The 23,043-nt window shown below is 39.9% G+C and overlaps 1 protein-coding gene across 2 annotated transcripts in view; it reads right to left on the bottom strand.

Annotated features, from left to right (window-relative positions):
* LAMA4 (laminin subunit alpha 4) overlaps window positions 1-23,043 on the bottom strand; it is a 103,233-nt gene that overhangs the window by 78,369 nt on the left and 1,821 nt on the right. For both annotated transcript variants that reach the window (XM_066179378.1, XM_066179379.1), the window contains exon 2: window positions 2,357-2,458. In XM_066179378.1, the coding sequence (XP_066035475.1) occupies window positions 2,357-2,458 (102 nt within the window). The remainder of the gene's footprint in view (window positions 1-2,356; window positions 2,459-23,043) is intronic.

Below are 23,043 nucleotides of genomic sequence, written 5' to 3'. Positions count from 1 at the left end.
AAGATGTGGTTATGGAGGAGAGTCCATAAGTGATAAATGCTGTTGCATCTTGGAAGCAGGAAGATAGCAAGTTCATAATCGTGGAAATAGAGAATGACAACAATAATTATTGTGGGGTAAATACAGATTTATTTTTAACAGGTCATTAAAAACTGACTGAATGCAGAAAAATCTTGTCTAGCTATCAAGTGTGGTGGTTTCCACTGCAAGAATTATTGGAGTAGGTTGCCTAAAAATTTGAGAATAGAGGGAATGGTAAGCTCTCCATACCATATGGTCCCATCTCTTCACAGGAACTCCCAGCTATAGAGGTATTGGCTCATTTCTGCCCCAGCAGGCTTTGGCCAAGTCCTTCTCCAGCTCTTAGGGAAGGCTTCTTTGTTCACTGATTCTAATACAAGTCACATTACCAACCATCAAGTCACCTTTTCCTAAATTGAATTAATTTATTCATCTAATGAGTTTCTTCCCACTGTAATTCAAGTTACATCTTTCTTTCTCTAAGCGTTTCTTACCCCAGGCTTTCTCAGTCACATTTTCCTGTCTACCAAATTCATTAGTCTTCCAAACTTCTCCAGAAATTTCTGAATCTTCAGGAAGGTCCTGTTGCTGCAGTCCCCATGGGCATCTCAGGTTCAGTTTTATGCTGTCAAATCTCCTATTTAAACCTCCTTTTCAATCTGCACTTTTCCTCTGCCTTTCCCTTTTATTTCACTTAAGCTGTTTCACTGTTCATTTTTCTTCAGAAGTAAATGATCTGAGCTTAATGGCTTTTAAAATCCTTCAGATTTTAAAGGATTAAAAGCTATCAAAAGGCAATTTGAACTCAAACAGTAAATTAGGGTTTAGCTTTTAGTTTTATTCCTTACTACCTAGCTGGTTCCAAGAGAAGAAACACCAATCAGAAATGCACATTTGCTTTCAGATCATTTCTTCCTGATACTGTAAATTTTCTGGTTTTGTTTGTTTGTTTGTCTTGAACCCTTGACTCCAGCCTTATTTTTGTAGAAGATAGGAAAGAGGTCTTCTGTTGTGTTTGTAACCTGAAGATGTAATCACTTCCTAACTCATATATTCTACTCCAGAAGCTCTCTGGTGACTGAAGTCATCAGAGGCAGATGTTTGACAAGTTCTCTGTCTTGTTCCCAAGTCTTCCATCAGAAGTTTCTCTTTCATCATTGGATCAATGGCATCATTGTCACTTGACACTAAAGGCACAATGATCCCATGAGCCAAAACCCTTGTGCATACAAAAGAGAATAGCTGGGAATCCCTGGTGGTCTAAAACCACTTTTGAAAATTTAATATTAAAAACGAAGTCAATATGTGTTCTGCAGAAACCAGCCAATTCTAAGCACATTACAGTGGCCAAGCCATAGTAATTTTTCCTGTGCTGAACAGCTGCACTGTCTTCTTCCCACAGAAATAGAAATGGTAGAAAATATGCCATGGAACTTGACTTGAAGTATTTGTAAACCTGATAGTGATTGCAACGATGAAAAATATGTGAATACTATGAGTCCATTTTATGAAGAGATAAACTGAGGGCAAAGGTTTATGACTTGTCAAAAGCAACACATGGCAGAGCAAGGGGTTCTGGGCTCTAGTCCTGCTTTACAAGCCTGCAAAGAGTATACTAGTGCCTAGCTCTTGCTATGTGATTTAAATACAGTATTTTAACTTCTATCATTTTTTAGTGTATTTGTACCCTGATTGCCCGCTACTAGTTGGGATTAGTTTTGCTGGGCTGATTTTTGCTCTGGAGCTACAAATGTTTGACTACTATTACTAACACACAGCTTTTTGTATGAGGTGATTCTGAGTCAAATTGAACATCTGGGAAATTTGTAACAGTACCTTGGAATTCTACACACTTTCCCCCTGGTGTATTGTTTCAACCTTCTCATGTTGTTCCTTCACAGCAGGAGACTGCCATGCAGCTGAATTGCTTTGGGTAACACATGTATATACGCTCACAGGGGTCACTCACCATTGTAAATTGTTTATATTATACACAGCACTGTATTCATAAAGGGGAGAAAGAAATGTGTTTGAATTTATACATTTTTTTTCCTCCAGAGGTATACAAAACTCTTTCCATATTTGTGATGGACTAAAAATTTTCCACATGCTAGCTCTCATAATACTGCATGAGGAAAGTGTTTTGAATCTGCAGAGATAATTTGAGTGAGAATTAATTTTGGCCAGGATAATTCATTAATGTATTGATCTTGGCCGTACTTATGATCTTTCTTCAGCAAAAAGCTGCAGTGGTACAAACACTGCTTTTGCAGTATATTGAAACTGAGCCTTGGTGTTAAAAGTCAGACAATCAGAGAACAGAGGAATTCCTTACCACACAGATTCCAGATCCATCAAGGCATCTGTTTGCATTACCATTACAGTTGCAAGGGGAGCATTTTCCTGAGCTGGTACGATAAAAACCTTCTTGGCATCCCTGCAATAAGAAACATATTTCCTTTATGTAGCTGGAAAGTTAGGTTTGGTGAGAAAAGAGGAAAGCAAGACTACAGCCACCAGGTCTCCCCAGAGCACACTGTACAACCCCATCATAGGAGACCACACACACACTGCTGAACTTGAGTCTGTTCTTTCACTTTCTGTCCTGGTGCTTGGTTTTTTGCCTTAGAGTGTTAAGGCTGTCAGCATTCCTGCCTGTGTCCTGTCCCTGACAAACTATGGGTGTGGGGCTGGCAGATTCTTACTGCTTGTTGTACTAGAGGATGACTTAACCAGAATCAAAATCCTTATTTGGTGAAGAAGGTGTATTTATTGGAAAGGAATAGCTTTTTACTGAAAAAAGGAGGAAAGGAAAGGAAAGGAAAGGAAAGGAAAGGAAAGGAAAGGAAAGGAAAGGAAAGGAAAGGAAAGGAAAGGAAAGGAAAGGAAAGGAAAGGAAAGGAAAGGAAAGGAAAGGAAAGGAAAGGAAAGGAAAGGAAAGGAAAGGAAAGGAAAGGAAAGGAAAGGAAAGGAAAGGAAAGGAAAGGAAAGGAAAGGAGAAAAGAAAAGAAAAGAAAAGAAAAGAAAAGAAAAGAGAAAAGAAAAGAGAAAAGAAAAGAAAAGAAAAGAAAAGAAAAGAAAAGAAAAGAAAAAAAGAAAAGAAAAGAGAAAAGAAAAGAAAAAAAAGCTTTAGAAAATTTACTTTACATCAAAGCTTTGATGAGATTTGGATGAATAACCTATGGGAAACAGAAACATACCTACAAAGATCAATGCCCTTTTGAATAAATGTGTGGCTTTGCCTCTTGTATTTAATTTAGTAATTTTGATAGCTTACCAAAGCTTACCAAAATGAAAGAGAAATTGTAAATATCTGGATCACCTTCTTTTGAATAATAATTAAAACAATAATATAAGGAATCAGAAACACAAAGCTATTAAGGTGGCCTTCAAGTACTGAAAAATAAAAAGAAAATTAAAGAGGATAATTTTTATTGTGTTATGTATAAATTCTTGTTCTTCACTGAGGAACTTTTCCCTCATTCTGCACACGTGGTGAGATGTGTACAAGCTGACCTCAGGAGCAACCTCTGTTAACTCAGGTACCCTGTGTCACCCTGCTCATCCTGTCCAGTCTCCCTGTGTCACATGTATTATGCTAGATCCATGAATTTTTGGATCCTAAATATGTCACTCCTGTCTAAGTCTTGCAGTATTGTGGCAGAACTGATATGAAGACACCAGCATGTCATTTAGCACTCCAAAAATCATTTGCCACACCAGTGATATGCCAACAGTGCTGTTCCTGCTATAACTTTCAAACAGCATCCCTGAGGTGGCTGTCACAGCGTAAGGTACACCAGACTTTCCTGGAATATTTTCTGTAGCTCTCCGTACAGAACCTTTTGTATTCTGTGGCTCTTGAGGTCACTTACCCTTGAAAAAGTGGGAAAAGCGTAAAGCTCAAGTAATCAGATGGGTGTGTCTTCTTGCATTTGTATGAGCTAAGAGGTTTCTTACTGTATTGCACTGATAAAATGAGGATTAGCTTTCCTTTATATCTTCCTATTCCTTATTTTCTTGGGTTGCCCTGAAATCAAGGATGAGGTCTTTTTCTGCACTGTGCAGCTTCTCATGCTCAGTGTAAGCTATGGCAGAGCAGCAGTACCAGATGCAGACCCACATAGTGACACCTCCCCTACCCACAGAAACTGGCCTGTGAGCAGTGGTGCCAAATGTCCCTGCAGGTGGCTGGGACTGGACGGACCCATGGCACTGTGCCATGACCATGTCACTCCTGGGACCTGCACTCACATGTCTGCATAGTGCTGTAGTTATAGCTGTGGAGCACTGCATAGCAAGAGCCAGCAAACCCAAGCCTTGTCTGCATGTTAACTTCCATTCCTGAGTGGGGGTAGGTCCCTCTATCCAGCCAGAGTAACTGCTCACTTAGAAAACAACGTATCTTAGGAGCTGAGTAACAACAGGCTTTAAAAATGAAGTTAAGAAATGAATCATTAGTCTAGAGAGCCAGAGAGCTCTGAGAAGTTGAGATGAACATAAATGGAAAACTCAGTTGCCTTTACCATTCTTGTGCACAGAATTATATCTGGTTTGTTTTGGAAACACTTTCTTTGATAATAGCTCCTAGGAGGCAAAGTCTTCAGACCACAGACTCTTTGGGACAGCAGAAATACTGTCTATTTGTACTGCTTGTTTTTTCCAGTTGTTTAGTCTTTACACAGTGGTAGGACTAGCTCCCGCCAGATTAAGGATTGCAGCTGAATGATTCCACCACACATTGTGGAAGGGAGACAGTTAGTTTCTAAATTGAAAACAGGTTCTTGTCCCAATGTTTGCCTTTGCAGTATTTCTTTCCACCCATACAGATCTAAAGCTTGTTATATTCTCTGATGCCTCAGAGCTGGTGGGTGGTCCTAACTGTGTTCCTCTGGTGTCTGCCCAAAAGCTTTCTTGGTTTTGCAGATCTGTGCAGAATAATTTTTTACTTAAGATAGTGAATATGGACAATGTAGGAATGCTTGTAAAGGTGTCTATGAAAATCCTTTACTCAGCCATAATGATAATCTCATTTATACTTGAAATGATGGTGTGCCTGCACTGCAGCCATGAGTGAGCTTCCATCTAGTCCACAGCAATAAGTTAGTGCAGGTCAGTGCTACATCGTTGGTTTGAGTGTAAGGGCAAGGGCTGCACAGACTGGGCTAAGGTCCACTGGGAACCAGTTTTGTTATTAGCAGACATACTTCTCTGTTTCTAAGGCATCTGCCTCAAGTCTAGGTCCCTCTATTTTCATTGTCAGAGCCCCTCTTCAAAATGAGATGTGGGGAAGTCATCTGGATATTTTTTAATAGCCTCTCCTCCCCCATGTTATTCAATTAATCACAAAAAACTTGAAAGGCGCTGATGCTCACTATCTTAAAACAGCACTTTAAACCATGGATTGCATCAGTGTAAACCAGAAATGAGGTATTGACAATCCATGTTATGAGGGACAAGGGAAAGAAGCAAAAATGGGATCCAGATTGTTTCCTTTGGGGTCTGAAGTTTTCTCAGGCATTCTCAATTATTCTGATATATTTTTGTTGCTCCTTGCCCTACTAGTGATAATGGAGTGATTGGTTGGTTGTTCCAGAGCTTGAGCCAACATCGTATTTATAAAAAGAAGTGTCAGAGTGTTGAGCTAATTGAGGGATTCAAATTGCTGAATGTTCTGGGAGCACAAAATTATTGCACACAAAGCAGAAACAGGAACAAAAATGGAAATACCCTCCCTGCAAAATCGTTATGTAGGCAATTGAGTGAGGAACATTTCTGTCCACTGTCTGTTTCTGAACAGTGAAGACAATTAGAAGGCCAAAATGTTAGGTCTGCATTAACAAATGTCTTCACAATTATTAGATACTTTTTTCCCCGAGGGACAAAGTTCGTTCCAGTTCAAGTTGAAAAGTCCAATCAAATGTTGGTCTTGCTGATCTCCTAAAAATCTCTGCACCCCTGGGGCATTTATTCCCCCCTCCCGCCCTACATCTGGATTTAATGATTACATTGCTTAAAAACAAGAACTAGCTGCATGCTGAAAGTACTGGGGAGACTGTAGTAGTTTTCTGCTTCTTCAGACCTTTCTGCTGGTCTGGATGTAAGATGGGACTGAAGATGGAAGAAAATTACATACACAGAGAATGAATTTACTCCCATATTATATTCAAGCAGTTCCACCAATTTCATTGTAGCTGTTCCCAATATGCCCCTGCAAACTGAGGGCAGAACCTGGTCCCCCATTCCTTCCCTGATGCCAGCTCACAGGAGTGGTGCAGCTGTCCTGGGGTGGGTGTTTGCTGTGAACCTGCTTCTTCTGGTTTGCTTTGCCCAAAATAAGAGTGCTGGGCTGGTAACACACAGAGTGTTCTCGGTGGTCACATCTGCATTTGCCAGCTGAAGAAAGTCAAGGTGTGGTTTCAGGCCTTGATCTTGACAGACTGATTTTCCTCCCAGTGACCAGGCCCAGCTCAGAGCGTGGCATCTGTTAGGATGTGCTCCCAAGAGGCAGTTTTTATAGGACTACCCTTCTCTGGGCAAACGCGGGGGGTGATTCAGCACATGGACACAGGGTGTGTTATCCTGTTTAACTAAGGAGGTCCCAACACTGCTTTATTCAGTACTTCAGATGTAGCCATTGACTCCCTCATCTAATGGCAAGAAAACATGGCATGTATCTTTAGTTAGTACTGGAACTTGTGACTTGTGAATATATAAACACACAAAAGCTCTCTTCCATGATAAAAGGTTCCCTTGGATCTGCACCAGTGCTTATTTCCAGAGTTTCCTCCCAAGTGCTGAGGTACACGAAAGCATGTATATTCAGGGTTAAACGGTCTGCATTAGGACATTTCAGCATTTTTCACATCCATTATACTATTTTCAGTCCTGGACCAGGAATCCCATCACATCTGGTCCAAAACAAGCTCAGAAGAAAAAGATGGTGGTATCCTCCAGGACCATTGTAAAAGAGGAAACAGCTGGTGCACGTGGGGAACTGAGGAGTTGCACTCCAAGAAGTCGTCATGGCACATCAGCTGCCAAGTCACTGCTAAGGTCAGTGCCAGTAGAGCCTTGTTTGTAGCTCCAAGAAGTGTTATGTTCTTTGCTGCTAGAGAGAGGTCCAGGTCTGAGAAGGATCCTCGGGGAGCTACACGGATGTTCAGTTGTGAACATGAAAGTCAAACATTATGGTATTACTTAGTAGATTCTCACTACTAGAGAGAAAGGTCTGTTCAGGATAGTAAAAGTGTACGCAATCCGGGCACAGCTGAGCCTGATGAACTCATGGGCTCATGGTGAAATGAGAATCAATTAATGTAACATCCCAGATCTATCTTCAAAAATACAAAGAAGTTCTATCCTGTATTGCAAACCCTGTATTTTATCTAGAAGTGTGATTTTTTATGGCAAGAGGAAAAAATGCACATTTTCTTAGCTTCTGGCAGCCTCCACACATTATTTTTTATATGCCAAAAGGTTAGATAAATGACTCTAGCATCACTTGCTACCCAAGTCTTAGAAACTCTTTCTGATTATGTTCTTTTAGCCTTCAGTGGAAGAGAATATAATTAATTCTCATTACCCGTCATCTGGTCTTAGCCAAGTACTTACATAGCTGTCTCTGGTTAAGCTGACATACCACAGTTTATTTACCTGCTTTATCTTGATGCAATTTAATTTGCCATACAGTTTAATTTTGAAAATACATTTTTACATTCCAGTTTTCATTGTTCTGCAGGCTGCACTCTTCTGTAAAAGTGGTAAAAATATTGTCAAAAGACATAAACCTAAGGAATCCATAGTTTGAGGAGTGTGAAATCTGGCTGAGAGGCTATCTCTTAATCAAAACATTTATGGAGAACAGTGAAACATATTGTGAAATATTTGTATAATAATATTTATCACTTGACATAGACTGATTAACGATTTTGGAACTGTAGGACTCTTAGAAGTCCCCGTTGTCTCTCATGAAATGAAAGAAATAAAAAAAAGAAGAAAAGAAAACAAACTCTACTTGAACATTATGAAGCTTAATTTCAGAGCACAGGGAAAAGAAAATAGAAAAATGTTGCTCCTTCGATATAACAGGCATCATATACCTGTAGATACCTGTCTAAGTAGGACACAGATAATTTAAGTCCATGTTTTCAATGTGTTGGTGAAAACAATCAGACAAATTGAGTGGAGCAATGTCCCTTCTTGACAGCTTCACATCAATAAGAAATGTTTATTCATCTGGAAGGAACAGTTTAGACAAACAGAGGTTTGGGACTCAAAGTTATATCTAGTCTCTGAAAGTCTACATCTTTTACCATACAGAGAGGGGTGAATACTCTAAACCACCTCCATCCATTTTGAAGTCTTTGTCTCCAAAACAGAGACCAGTCTCTGTGCATGGCATTAGCATGGAAACATCAGCCTTCTGCTCCTTAAGGACATTTTCAAACCCAACCCAAGTATGCTTGCTCTTGTTTATTTGTCTTTATAAGCAGTATTTGAAATTGGAAGTTGCAGTTCTGAGGCCTTTTTGAAGATTGTTTGCTTAGGCCAACTTGAGGTAAATGGCCTATTGCCCTCCCTAAAAATAAAGATGTTTTCCTGTTTGAATATCTCCCAGTACATTCATTTATGTAATTGTTTATTAGAAATAAGAACATTAGAGAAACAAGCCTGAGAAAGTAGTTCTCTAGTGTATATTTAATGTTATTTCAGTTTCTCTGGCTTCCTCAGAACAGGTAGTACTCCTTTCCAAAGAGATTGCTGCTTTTGATCACCTATAATAAGGACTTCACTTTCAACCCTCAGCCAAGAGCTCACAGAAGTCCTGCCAAACATTCAGCATCCAGCAGGTCTCACCCAGCACGTCTGTGTGAGCTCTGAAGGTAGTCCCAGGCTGCAGCCCCGAGGAGCTCTGTGCCCCAGAAACAGCCCTGAGCTAACACAGCTGTGGCCGTGCTGGTGTGAGCACAAGCCACCCTTGGCAGCTGCCTGCCTGTGTAGGGAGACCAAACCACAGGGAGTCATCCACACGGAGACTTCCACATGGGATGCCATGTGGCCAGAAGCCAGCTGGACATCCGCTGAATGGTTTGATTCCTTGTGCATGGCAATGCATCTAAATTGGGTCAGCTGTGTCTGCTGCTCTCCTGACTGCATGGAGGGATGGGGAGGGATGCTCATGTGTAGGTGCCGGCTCCGTATACAAAGTCCATGAGATGGAACCTATTGCACATGTCAGATGTGCTGAGCCTTGTTGAAGTGTCCAAGCTGCAACAGCTGTGCCACAGTTCTGGCCAAACTACTGGGCTCTGTATTCTTGGAGAAGTGCAAAGTCTCCTTAGAGTCTGTTCCACAAGTCTTAGGATGTTCAGGTAGAGAAACTGGATGGATATAAAGGAAATCTTGATGTCTGACAGCCCAACCAATTCTCTCCCTATATGCAGGAAAGATCTAGCCTAGAAGGAAGAATGACCCCATTCTAAGGACACCTTCTGGTTCTTCCCAAAAGGCACACTAAAAATACTGCTTTGCCAAATTCGGATGTAAATAAACAAAGTGTTTGAATCCATGGACATCCTGTCTTAAAACCACTCTGGGCAGGCACAAAATCTATGGTTTATCATTCTTGGAAATCATTAACCACAAAACTGTCTTCTCTACCCTGGACATATATGCAAATATACTTCTGGTATTTCATTCATCAAAAGGTACTGAGGACAGCAATATGACTTTTACATCTGCAATTCAGCTTGGGACGTAATTGACTTCCAGTGCATTTAAACATAGATTTTTTCATATCCAGTCTTCCAGTTGTAGACTGGTGGTCATTCGACCACTTCTTGCTCCCTGGGAGCAAACTAATAGACATTTCAAATTCCTCAGGTCAAAGACGTGTTATTCATAAGCACAGACACAAAGATTTAGTTCTTCTTCAACCTGCTGGGGAACCTTATGCAAACAGAAAGAGCTGTAACAACGCCGCATCCCACTCTCCTGACCCTCCTGCCTTTGGTGACCTGCAGGGAAAACCTCTCTCCATTTGCTGCCAAAATATAAAATCCAGCAGATAGATAGAAAACACTGTGTGCAACTGCAGCTCAGTGTCAGCCCCTTTACTGGTGTGCAGCACACTCAGGAGCCCTGGGGTCTCCTGGGGTCTTTGCCATCTTACACAGCCAACATGCACGTTATTGATTACAGAAAGGGTGCTTCACTGCTGGAGGTTAAATTTTGAGTTGAGAATTCAGTATGTGTAGTTTTTAGGAGTATCTTTTCACTGCATGGGGTTTCAGAAGTCTGTGGGTATGAGGGGATGGACACAGGTTAAGTGGGGGAAAAGGATATACCTATATTTGCTCTGCAGGGCCCTGCTGCCAGCTGAGACATGTTGTTTTTTGCCCTGGTCCCAGAGGACTGGATGGACTTGTATGTTCACCAGAAAACAAATGAACTACACTTGCTGCAGAGGGTCAGCAGACAGGAAAACCTGCACTCATTTCTCCATTTCTGTATGCGTAGGCAGCTGCTCTGAGCCCATCAGAGCATTGATGCGATTGAGTTTACCAAACTGAAAGGTGTTTATTATTTAATGCACTCTGGTGCTCTTCACATATAGACTTTTCCACATTTTTGGATTAGGATCTCAGTGGTGCCAGCTCATCAGTTCTTGCTGAAAATGCTTTGGGACAAAATATTGGCAATAGCTGAGAAACACCACTAAGAAAGTTTTGGGATGCAGTTAAAGTTAGAACTATGCTGTTTTCATGTGTGCCCAGGAGACAGTACGTATTTTGCAGATACATGTACGATATCTGAGCAGTGTGCATCAGCAGGTAATCCATCTTTCTAATTTGGCCTAGCTAGCCATGAAAGGCTGACTCTCCATATTTCTTAACTAGGAGATAACAAATCACTGCACCCAGCACCAGGTGCTTTCAGATGCCTCTGTATGGTTTTCCAAAAGAGTAGGCCTGCCAGAGGTAACTGCATGGAAACAGCACTCATAATATTATTTTCTATTTTGAATATTATTTGGCATTGCTCATCTTCTTCACAGTTTTTGTTCTCATCTGTTTGACACATGAACACCAGACTGTTCACAAGATCATCAGCAAAGTGAAATCAAAAAATGCAAAGCAAAGCTCTGCGTTTTTTCACATAATACCTTGTAAGAAAGAAGCTAGAGATGGTGGTCTTTGCCTCTCAGCAGCTGAAAAAGCTGAGATAACAGACAGCTGTATTGAAACACTTTGATTTTTATTGCTTCTCCAGCAGTGCCAATCATGGCAGGGAGAGCTGGGATTACAGGATCTTTAAGGTCCCTGCTAACTCTTAACATTCCATGACTACATGATCTGATAGATCCTGAAGTGTATGACTTGGGGTAGAATTTCTCAAATTTTCTCTGCTTTGTTTTGTCCTGTTTTTTTTGAGACAAAAGGACCCATTTCTAGAAGCTGTCTTTGGCCTCTTTACATACAAGTACTTGATGACAGCTCTGATATTGTTCTGGCTGTCATTCATACTGCATTCATACAATAGTGACCAGGTAATTTTGAATCATTTGTTTAATAATTTCTTCTAGACCTTGTGTTCCCAAAATTTGTATGAATTTGAATTTGCCAAAGGAGAAAGAATATTCCTATGGACAGAGATTTGTGCAGTCACAATTTCTTCAAAAGCACAGTGAGTACTTGTAGCATTGAGGGGTTTCCTGCAGAATATGTTCCAATAAATCTGTATGTATGTTGTGAGGCATTGGTCAAATCCATGGCTTCTCAGTTTGTATTTATAGCTCACTCGAGCTTTTATTTTTAGGTTACCTTTTAGTCTTGTCTATATTATATGTCTCTCTTGTTGGCAACGAGGCTTGAATATCATTTAAACAGTCTTACAGTAAATGCCAACCAGATGAGAAGATTGTTCATTGGCCCTTCTTGGGGGAGGCCTCGATGCTTCTCCTGGGCTGTATCTATTAATGGAGCAACTGAACATTACACTGAGGGATTTGGATCTCCACCTGCCCCCATTGGCTCCCACAGCCGTTCTGTTGTTGCCTTGTTCTCTAGTCATGCTTGTGTCCTGCCTGTTCAGCTTTCCATTTGTCCTCCTTCTCCTCCCATCTTTGCTATCCCTGCCAATCCCTGCACCTGGTCTCTGCCACTCACCCACTTTGTTACATATGTTTCACCTCTAATTTACAAACACCTCCACAACAATAGATTCATTATAATTGAAATTAACATAGCAAAAAATAATTCTTCTTGCTGAACATCAAAGAAACTCATCACCTGTTTCCATGGATGAGCTGCTCTCTCTCTTATGATGTTCATAAGGATACTGAGACTCAAGAAAATACATTCTTCTCCTTATGTCTTGTGTAACGATGAACATTACTCTTTCATTCAGTTCCTCGTTAGTCTTTCATTCAGCTCCTCGATCAGTAAAATGGAGTAATGACCAAAGCCATGCAGAATCACAGAATAGCTGAGGCTGGATGGGACCTCTGGAGATTGACTGGTCCAAGCAGGGGGGCCTAGAGCCCATTATCTGTATCCAAATGTACCCAGTGTAATCCATGGCTGAGCACACACTGTAATCCCAGTGTCCCAGATGTACCCAATGCACCCAGCAGTGACACTCCTCAACAACTTCATGTCTTGTAAGAGAACCAGTCAGAACCACCTGGAATACTGAGTATCCCCACATAGGCAGACATTTCTGGTAGTTGTGTTTTGCTTGTTCCAGATGCCTGCAGTGAACACAAAGCTGTTTCTGGACCCAAGACTTTTCTTAATGCAGTGCTGAAGGAATGTTTTTGGCTTTCAGCTAAACAGATATCATTTGAAAACATTTTGTATGTACACAGCATTGCTTGGCACGGTGCTGCCTTCTCCATTTTTCTCACCATTCTTTCTTAGGTTTAGACCTCAGTCTTGTACTTGAGGTTAACTTTTATGAGTGACCTGCAATGATTTACTGCTGAATCATACTATACACATGAAAAGGATTAGTCAAAGAGTATAGAAAGAATTACAGTTCAGTGATAAAATTTCCCATGAAAACTTCAAAATAACTTTGTAAGGGAACTGTTAAGATATTTAAGGAAAATTTGTTTTCTTCATACAAGAAAGGAAACATGAATATAGAAAAATCTATTTGATATAGAAGTTGTCTTTTTAAAATATGATCTGTGGCATTTGTTTTTGTTTGATACAATGATGAAAGCATTTTTCACTCCCTGAGAAAACAAATTAAGAGCAGGAGCTCTTACTCGAGGTGCAAAGAACATTAATTTTGCTGGTAACTTCCCCTTTATCTGTCCTGTTATTTTCTCTGAAATTACTACACGCATCTTCCTAGGCAGGTCTTGGCTAAGGAGGAGATTTCTGTGAGTTCTTCAAACCACTGAGGTAAACTATAACTAATTTTAAAAATAAAATGCCCTGGTGGTGCCCTCTCACAGAGCTGTCATGCTCTACTGTGAGTTATCATTTGAAGAAATAAATGGACTTTAAATTCCCAGACTGTGAGTAATAAATTCAAGATTGTCTTTGTACTTGAACATATAAATCCCTATGGAGTGACATTTCAGAAGGATCTTTGTCTTCCTCTACAGTATGAGGCCCTCAGAAGTTAATAACTGACCTGTTGGCCAGACATGCTCTACCATCAAAGTAATCATAGAGAGAGAGTGACAGAAGGCTCTCTGTGGCTCTCCATGGGCTACCTCCATCATGAGGTACTCCAAAATGTGCAGGCAAAAGTGAACACTGCTCTGCAATTTTATTTGTTCTCTGTTGATTTTTGCTAAATTTATCTGGGCTTTGAATCCTTGCAAACTAGAGAATTAAAAACAAACAAGCTTCCTCTAGGCCTCCAAGCTCTATTTATAATTTCTATAAGCCTTCACTACCTCTGGTCTACAGTATCAAATTCTTCTGAATGAGAAAGGTCACATTCTAACTATTATTACTGAAGAAATGAATTCATTGTGTGACATCATAGCTAGACAGTTAATTGCAACATTTAATAGGGCACTACAGCTGTTAGGGAACTGTCTGCATGCAAAAAGCCACTCTATAGTATTTACCATTTCAAAGTCAGAAACCTCATGCAAATTAGTAGTTTGCAATTTCAAATTTATTTTTAAAACTGTAAACATTCCTGAGAGGAACACATTTTTTAGCCTAGTCTCCAAATCAATATTCATGATAGTTCTATAATAAGCACCCTGGTATTGTACATTAAATCCCTATATTGTTCTTTTAAATTTCTGACATTGTTAACTATAAATATTTATTATTTCCAGTGTTGCACTGATGTTGTAAATTAGAAATGTACCAGAAGTTGGTGAAGAGATTTGTGCACAATGCTGGTAATCTTTTTTTATCCACTTATCTTGACAGGTATCTCAGTTCTAATTGCATTTAATGAGACTGCAAACTAAAGTAATTATTGCACACTAACAAGGTTTTGAGTTTTTTATTTAAATTGCAAATGTAAAAGCAAATTCTTTCCTGCTTAAATTATCATTCAGTAGAGCTCTCCAATATTTTTGCATATTTATATTTTTTAAATGAAATTCTAACATGAGATAGGTTTGATAATAAAAACCTCAGTGAATGCATTTGCCATATATGTGGGCAAATTAATGTAATAATGGAATGTTCTGGATAAGTGATATGAAATGCTCATTAAATCTGCAGCAGTGTGTTTTTGTGAATCTGAGTAATTTGAAACTTTGAACACCAAAACAATGATAAATAAACAGTGATGCTGGTTGTGAATCTATAATGTTTTTCAGTAAATGAACTGTTTAATTAGCGATGAAACAAATGAAGCATTATTTTCTGCTACCAGTGTCCTTTCTGCCATTCCCAGTGCATGGATTTCAATATTCCCTTTAGATTGCATCCCCAGTGATGGTCCCACCTGAGAGCACAGGGCTGATCTGGAGCCAGGCACACCATGTCTGGCCAGTCTGCAGCTGTTAAGAGTATATCTGATGATTGAATTTAGTCTGGTTTTCCAGCTGTTGTTAAGCAGCAACTAAACACTAGAAGTTCTCCATTGTTTATATATACAGAGGGGTTGAGCCCTCCTCAAAATTTACCGGAAAAGTTGTGATTTAAGGGACACAGAACAAGACGTTAACTTCATAGCCTTTTAACTTGAAAACTTTACTTGCTGACTTATCCATGACAATTTGAATTATGTATTACCTAATGAGTTATCAACTCATCAGCCTCCAAAAGAGAAGTTTATTTTTGATGATAATAAAGGCCAAGTTATGAAGGTGGTGGAAACCCTCTTCTCAGAGTTTTAGGCACAAAGATCAGAGATCACTAAGACTGAAACTAGCAAGACTGAAACCAGTTGCTACAATTCTAGAAAAAATCCAGCTGGCAGGAAGACACAGGAAAAAGTTCCTTCTATTTCTCCTTCTATGCAGCAGTGACAGACTCATGCAAAAACAAGAAATAGCTAAAAGCCTAATGGCTTTATGCAGAACAACGTTATCTTTTACCTTGACCAAGTAATTGTATTAAATTTTTTAAAAATTTCCTGTGTTGAAAAAGTTTCCAGACTGTTATCCCTTCCCCAGCTCAAGTGGAAAACAAACTGCCATTCAGCAACAGAGATGGGGTTGGATCCAACATAAACATATCTCAGCTAGGCATTCTCCATAGAACTGCACAGTCATTTTTTCCATATACAGTGGGAAAGACAAAGCCTCTGCTTAAAAGGCATTCTTCTCTAAAAAGGGGAAGGGCTAAAGTGTTTTAGCTGTCTGGAAGCTGGCTAAAAATCAGAGATTAGTACCAGTCTCTAATTTACTTATTTGTGCTGCCACTGAGTGAAAAACTTACTCTTACAGACGTTCACTGTTGGAAATAGAAAATCTGCAGTCGAAAGGGTAACTGGTTGATTTTCCTCTTTCAAAAAAATGCCAAGTTTATTCAATTTACAGGAAAAGGGAAAAATCTACATTGTTTCCTCATTAACCACCCTCCGCCCAGTGCCCACTTACATGAAATGTACATTCTGAGTCACTGAGGCTCTCAGATAAGTGAGACATAATCAGTTGACAAACTACAGTACTCCCTGAGAGATTTACAGATAGAGACAAAATTTTTCAAGGGATGAAAAAGAAAAGTGGGCTTTAAAGCAAGTACTAATGTGCTTGTGGGACACTGTTAAAACTGAGAGGGTAAATCTCAAACTTCAACTTCCCCCCTTCCTAGATTTCTAGTATTTCCTGGTTTGATTTTGCAGCTCTTTGAAATGTTGGAATCACAGCAGAGAAAAACAGTGATCTGCTTGACCAATAGCCATAGCATCAATTAAAAGTCTGTTAGAAGGAGACCTGAGCCAATGTGAAAATCTTGAAAGATGAAGAGAAAGAGCTTTCATTCATCTCTGCCTCCCAAGGGTGTCCCAGCTACGGACTAGACAGATTCTGGGGATGGCTGATGGGAAGATCCCATGTGTCTGGGCAGTTTTCAGAAATAGGGTTTTCTCCCTGGATCATCCTAGCACTTTGCAAATGTGTGGGAAGGCAGAAAGACAGCTCAGCATGGTTAACTTTGTACTGCACGCCTTACATTCAGGATGAAGCTGGGCAGAGGTTGTGCTCTGAAGGAAGAGAGGAAAAGCCAGGGCTGGGGAGAAAGGGTAACCTGCCTTGATCTCTCAATGCCTCTGGGCTTGTTTCATCACAGACAAAGTCTGATAATGAAGAAATTTTTCTATTGGCTCAAAGAGAGGGAGGAATCGATGTATCAAAAGGAAAACAATTTCTTTTCTCATCCCTCACAGAAATCCATCACCAAACACCCTGAATTAGCTGGTGCCTTAGAGACCCTGTTGAGCCTCTGCAGCCTATCCTTGCCATTGACTGGAGAGCCACAGAAAACCACAAACTTGCCAAAGGCTGAGCAGGGCACACAAATTTCCCCTGACCTTACACCAAGTCTAGACCTCCAATACCTCTCCACCTGCCCCTGAACGAATCTGTGCCAGGTACTGGTGCTCTGGGGACCTTGCCAACCCTCAATGGGCCAGGCTGTGTTGGCCTTTCTGGGGCATGAAGGACTCTATTAGCGAGGGTAGGGCGGGTTATGTTATATTTAGTCCTGCCAGATTTTTTAATTATTATTTTCTGGTTTTGGATACTGGATCTGGACAAATGCTTGCTTCCACAAAGTGCTTTTCAGGAAGGGTCCCTGGAGCCAGGAGTGGGGAGAACAGCACAAGGGAGGTATGAATGGCAGGCTCTCTGTGGCTCTCCATGGGCTACCATCCAGGCTCAGAGGTGGAAAACCACAGTAGAAAACCCTAGGACATACTGGCCTTGCCCTAGCCTTGGCAGAAAAGTCTGCTAATCTCTTGCCACTTAGAAGGTCTTTCATATGAGAGTACAAAGAGGCATTGTGGGGTGGTAACAGGGTGCTACAGTGCTCAGAAAGTATCTGGTTTAGGTGCTGGTTCTATGTAGCTACTTTTCCACTGGCAGCAATGGTCAAAGATTGAATGAGCTAATTTTTATTCATTTTGTTGGGTAGACAGAGTCAAACAATGTTCGAAGTCCTACAGTTATAGTTAAAAACTCTATTTTTACAGAACATTTTGAAAGTTGTTCATCCAGGTAGAGTCTTTTTATTCAGTAATTATTAAATTATGTTTCAAATCAGTTATATTTCAAATTAATTAAGGTGTGCCAGTTCCTCTCATACTCCCTGGCTTCTATATGTCATGACCTAAACAATAATATTTAAGTTGTTCTTACAGTCTTGTAAAGTTGAAATAATAATTTCAAAAATATTTTTCACAACCCTCTCTCATTCTTTGATTCTTGAATGCTGTGGGCTTAGAACTGTTTCTTGCTGGTTTGTCACAAAAGAAAAAAAAAGGAGTTCTAGTATTTATGAAGTATTTATTTCAAGAAAATAACTATATAAAGAATTGCAAAATACAGTTAAACAGGAACAACAAAGTCAGATCATATTTACTGTATTTTAGTCAATATGTTTTCATTGTCAAATAGACACTTTATGTATCCTGACTGACAGTTAGGAAAAGGTCTTTGTGATTTTAATGACAAAAAATTAGATTTCAAAAATTTTGGAACTCTAACAGCTTTGTGTATAATGCTATTCAGCAATTGTTGAATCTTGCATTAGGATGCATAACCCAAACATCCCCAGCTCATGGTGGTGTGTGAAAATGGGCTGGGATCAGATCCAAACATTCAAGAGGACCAATTAAAACATAAAACCCTAAGGGTCTATATTTTGGTATTTGAAATCAAAGTCCAGAAGCAAGTTGTAAATTATCAGTGGCTTCCTATGTGTTACTCAGAAACTAGACCTCTTTTACACAGCTCTGGAACACTAGAAGCTCTAATTGTTATCAGTTTAAATCAGGCCAAGTTTTCCTTCAGGAAGCAATTCTTTTATTTCTTCTCATGCCCCCTGGAAAAACTGGACTTTTAATTCCTTCCTTGCTTCCCATGTTGTGAATAAGAGTGGGCATAAAATGCCTTCTATTGGTTTTCAGGTCAGGTCAGAATTAGCTTTGAGGCACTTTGCTGGTACTTGCCCAAAACTGTGGGAACAAACTGCAGTGGAGTTTAAATTTTGTTTTCTGGTGGGTGTTTTATACATCTTCTTGAAATGGAGAAAATTTCCAACTATGCATCTGCTCTGTCTTTTGCTTCCATTTGCTTCAGCTTCCTATGATTCAAAAGGTTTGGGGACTGGTGGCTCTACTCCAAGCAGCTGATTTTTATTAAAGTTTTGATGAGAAACTTAAGTTGGAATCACAAACATCTGCAGTAAAACTTCCTCCCCACTACTAGATGTTTCTCAGAACATAACCTTGCTGTATCAGAAAAAAACAGCAGCTAGAAATCCAAATTGCCCATTAGAGGAGTTAACCTAACATAACCTCAAGAGTCTGAAGTGAATTAATTTAAATATCTGCTTTTCAAAAGTAGATGCAGGTCACATTAGCTTAAAAGAATATAAAGGTTCCTGTTCCAAGCTAAAACCCTTTTTGGCTCACACCTCAGGATTAGGTCTTCTGCTGCTTCTTGTAGTACTAGTTTGTTTTGAACAGATTAATGCTACAAGTAAAGATCAAATTGTGGTTTCTCTCAACAGTTTGCAAGATTTTCTGTTTCAGCCTTTTTGGGGAAAAAGAGTGAAGATGATTTGGAAATAGTTTGAATCTTTTTTAACAAGTGGCTGGGACTTATGATTGCTGTCATTTTATATATTTATTGTGAGCCATTTTAGAGAGGTGAGTTTGTCACAAGTCCCATGCTAATCATTGCTTATTGCTTTAGAGAACCAGAAAGCAAACATCTCAAATAGTGCTTCTTGCATTTTTTTTAACAGCTGCTGGTAAAAGTCAGGTGGGAAAAAATGATTGTCAAACATGTCATTTTAGCACACAAGCTCCATCAGACAACTTCTGCCTCTTACTTTCTCTTATAGTAAATGGCTAATTTTGACTTGAATATGATAATTGTTTCCTTTAAAGGACTTTTGCCTCTCTGCCTTTCCCCTGAGCCAAAAACACTGATGCTGGAAACAGTTTTCCTCTTCCATCTGTCCAACAATATCATGCTTTCCTTCACTCTGGGAATTGGCTTCCTGCCCTGTCCCAACTTAATTTTTTTCTTTACTCTTAAGACTCTTGATTATCTCATTCTTGCTCTAATTTTTTCCTCTCCTTTGTCTTCCTGCTTTAGTTTACTTCCTTTCCCACTATTTACTTCACTTCTTCTATCCATATAGGACATTTGAGATTATCCTTTTTTGGCTTGGCAGATGTCTTGTTCTACAGAATGTCTGTCTTCCCTTTCTTCCCCTAATCCTTCCCACACTCATCTCCCATACTAGTCTCTGGCCTCTTCTAGTCATTTACGTCAGAATGAAATGAATATTTTACTGGATGTCACCTTACGTTCATTTTACGTTAAGGAGAGTGCCAACAAAGTGTGGATCACAGAGAATCATTTCTGATAGTCTCTAGTATTTGAAGTCTTGTACTATTTTTTATTCTTACCTTAGACTCTGTAAGGAACTTTCTTCCTTGGGGATGAAATGGGGAACAAAATCTACACCTATATAATTAAAACTAATTTATCAGTGGAATTTACGAAAAGAAATGTTTACAGTGGCAGGTTTCAGACCCAAATGGTAATGTATGACCTGCCTCTTAGTTCAGAGGCATGTGTTTGACCGTGTGATATAACTGTTCTCAGAACTTACTCCTGGTTTTCAATTTTACCTTCGTGCCTCACCAAACCTGGAGATGTCTCACCATTCACCTTCCTTCTGCTGTGTCCAAGCTAGTAAGTGGAACACTATAACAAAAATCTCTGATGTTTGCCACTTGCTTGTCTGCTTTCATTTGATATCTGCCTGTTTTAAGTCCTTTGCTTCCATCTCTTATGAATCTTCCATATAAAAATTTTTAATCTATCCTTGTTTGCAAAAACCAATCTCTGACTTCACCAATTGCTCTTGGGGTTGCACTAATGAGCTGGATCCACTGCTCTGCACTCCTTTTCTCTCTGTCTCCCCACAGGCATCAGGATTAGGCATCTTCCCCCCTGCCCTTATTATCTTTGTAGGCCAAGAAACCTAATTTTCCTAAATAGCACACAAGTAGTCTGGGTACTTAAGAGTGCTTTTCATATTGATCTGCCTCTTCATGGACAAACCAACACATTTGAAAAAAAATTTCCAGTGCTTAATCACTTTTGAAAATAAAATTTTTTAACTAATTTGTAGGTTCAATATAGTCACCTTCAGTTTCCAATTGTTGCATGTGCCAAGACCTTAATTTATTAGACTAACAAGCCTATTGTTAATTTTTTTGCCCGTGTATGTACTTACACAATAAGTTCAATTTTTTTTCTTATCTCCCTCTGAATTGGCAAATTGGATTGCAGACTCTCTCAGCTATCTTCAAACTCCTAACACTGTAATTCTTCTCATGATACTTTTCTGAATCATTTTAATTAATTTATAAGCAATTCTTTTGAAGGGAGAGGCAGATATTCCATGGTGGTCACTAACAATGCTCCTTATGTAGGAAACACAACATTTCATTGTGTGAAATCTAGTCTGGTTAATTTAAACATCTGCTTTAGCTGATTTATAAAGCTGTCCTGAAGCAAGCATCCAACAAAGTCCTTAAAGAGGGAGAGACTCCTCTGAGCGTTTCCAGGGAGCACCACTAGGAATTAGAGGCTTAAAAAATCTGCCTGCCACTACTGTATGGGGAATTTAGGTTTGTACTTGAAGACAGTCCCTGATTCTGATTGAAACATCTAGGAACAATTTATGTGCCTAATTTAGGTGCTCTGGATCACATAATGATTAAGAATGAGGGCACCAAGGTAGTTGATGTTGCCTGAAGTCCAACTCAGACCCATAGTACTCTCTCTGCATGAATACAGCATATCAGCACAGCATTAAGAACATAGTTAGTTCTCTTGTCTTAAGAGGTTTTCATTCAAATACCAGGAAAATAAAAATTAAAAAAAAAAAAAAAAAGAAGGCAAAGCTCCATATTAACTTTAATTCTGATTTTTTAAACCACTTCTCCCAGTTCCTCCCAGTTTAGGGTTGTCACACGAGGTAAAGGAAGAGGATTGGAAAGGTGACATTAATTGAGATCTCCTGTTTTTCCATAGGTTCATAATATCAAACTCTTACCAGGATTTAAGAGCATCCCACCAGTTACATCTTGGAAACTCCCACCAGCATGTTTCATGTTGCAGCTGACTGTCACCACAGACCACAGTGAAGCCCCATCTGTGGCTTTGTAACTCTGCTGTATGAAGCTGCCCCCTCTGTATAATTTGGCACTATTTGACATGACTAACAGCGTCTGTCTGCTTGGGAGAGCTGTAGGCCTGAGTCAATATTTAGACAGAGGAGCTGAATCAAACCGCGCTGTGTAAGGGAGTTTACTCAGCGGTTTGTTGTGAGCTGTGGGTTAAGCACTCGTGCTCCAAAAGAGGCTAATTCAAACCTGCTGGGATAACCCTGCTCCTGAGGCTGAGCAAGGAGAGGTGAGCTGTGGGAGGGAGAAGCTCTTTGAGGACCAAAAGCAATGTTCCTTCCTTGGGTGAGAGACTACCAAACCATCACTCTCTAGCCCCTACATCAACCTTCAGGCTTAAAGCCTGTTCCTCAAATGCTGTTACCAACCACACATGGATCAATGAGTAAGCAGGTGCCCACTATTACAGAGCCATCTGCCCTATCCCCAAAAAAGCATCCTACTGGGCTTCCTTGGAAATTGCCATGGAGGTGGGGCCTGAAATATGCAGCTAGCAAGGGGTGCTGAAGTCCCTGCTTCTTCCTCATGAAACCATAATATTCTGCAGTCAAGGGCCTTAGTGTGATGATACCAGGCACAGTCATACAGTTGTAAGATGGGATCCAGAGTCTAAGTGCTGCCATTGCATGGGCTGAAGTAAACTACCAGAGGACACACCAGTTATTGAGTCTATTATGTTAGCCTGAGGAAAAATTTTGGAAGGATTGAAATTGTTGAAGAACCCAAAAGTGTCATTTCCGTGCAGTGTCCAATATATTTCACAGTGCTTTCCCAAGGTAAAATCTAGTATATTTACATGGAGAAATTTGACCTGTCTTTGGGAAAACCATACTATACTATCACCTCAAGAAAGACTAATAATCACTTCTGCTCATTATCCCATCAAAAACAGCTACAAAACCCATCCAGCTCTTAACTCAGGCATTTCATTGAGGGACTTTCCATGTTGTAAGCAACAGGTGTCAATACAGCTTCCTGGGGCTGATCCAAGGCCAGAGGAGAAAATCTGTACATCCTACATTATGAAGCCTGTCCAAAAACTGGGATGGCTCCTGAGAGTCCTTATGCTGAGCAAAGCGTGGTTTAACCTTCAGTTTTCTCACACAGGTCATGTTTCATGCAGGCTCTCTGGCAGGGTGGGCAGGCGTTTCC

Source organism: Chamaea fasciata, unplaced genomic scaffold, assembly GCF_029207755.1.
Source record: "Chamaea fasciata isolate MVZ Bird 193981 ecotype frontalis unplaced genomic scaffold, bChaFas1.0.hap1 SCAF_3, whole genome shotgun sequence".
NCBI lineage: Eukaryota > Metazoa > Chordata > Aves > Passeriformes > Sylviidae > Chamaea > Chamaea fasciata.
The sequence above is the reverse complement of the archived record's forward strand: the minus strand, read 5'-3'. Positions and strand labels throughout refer to the sequence as shown.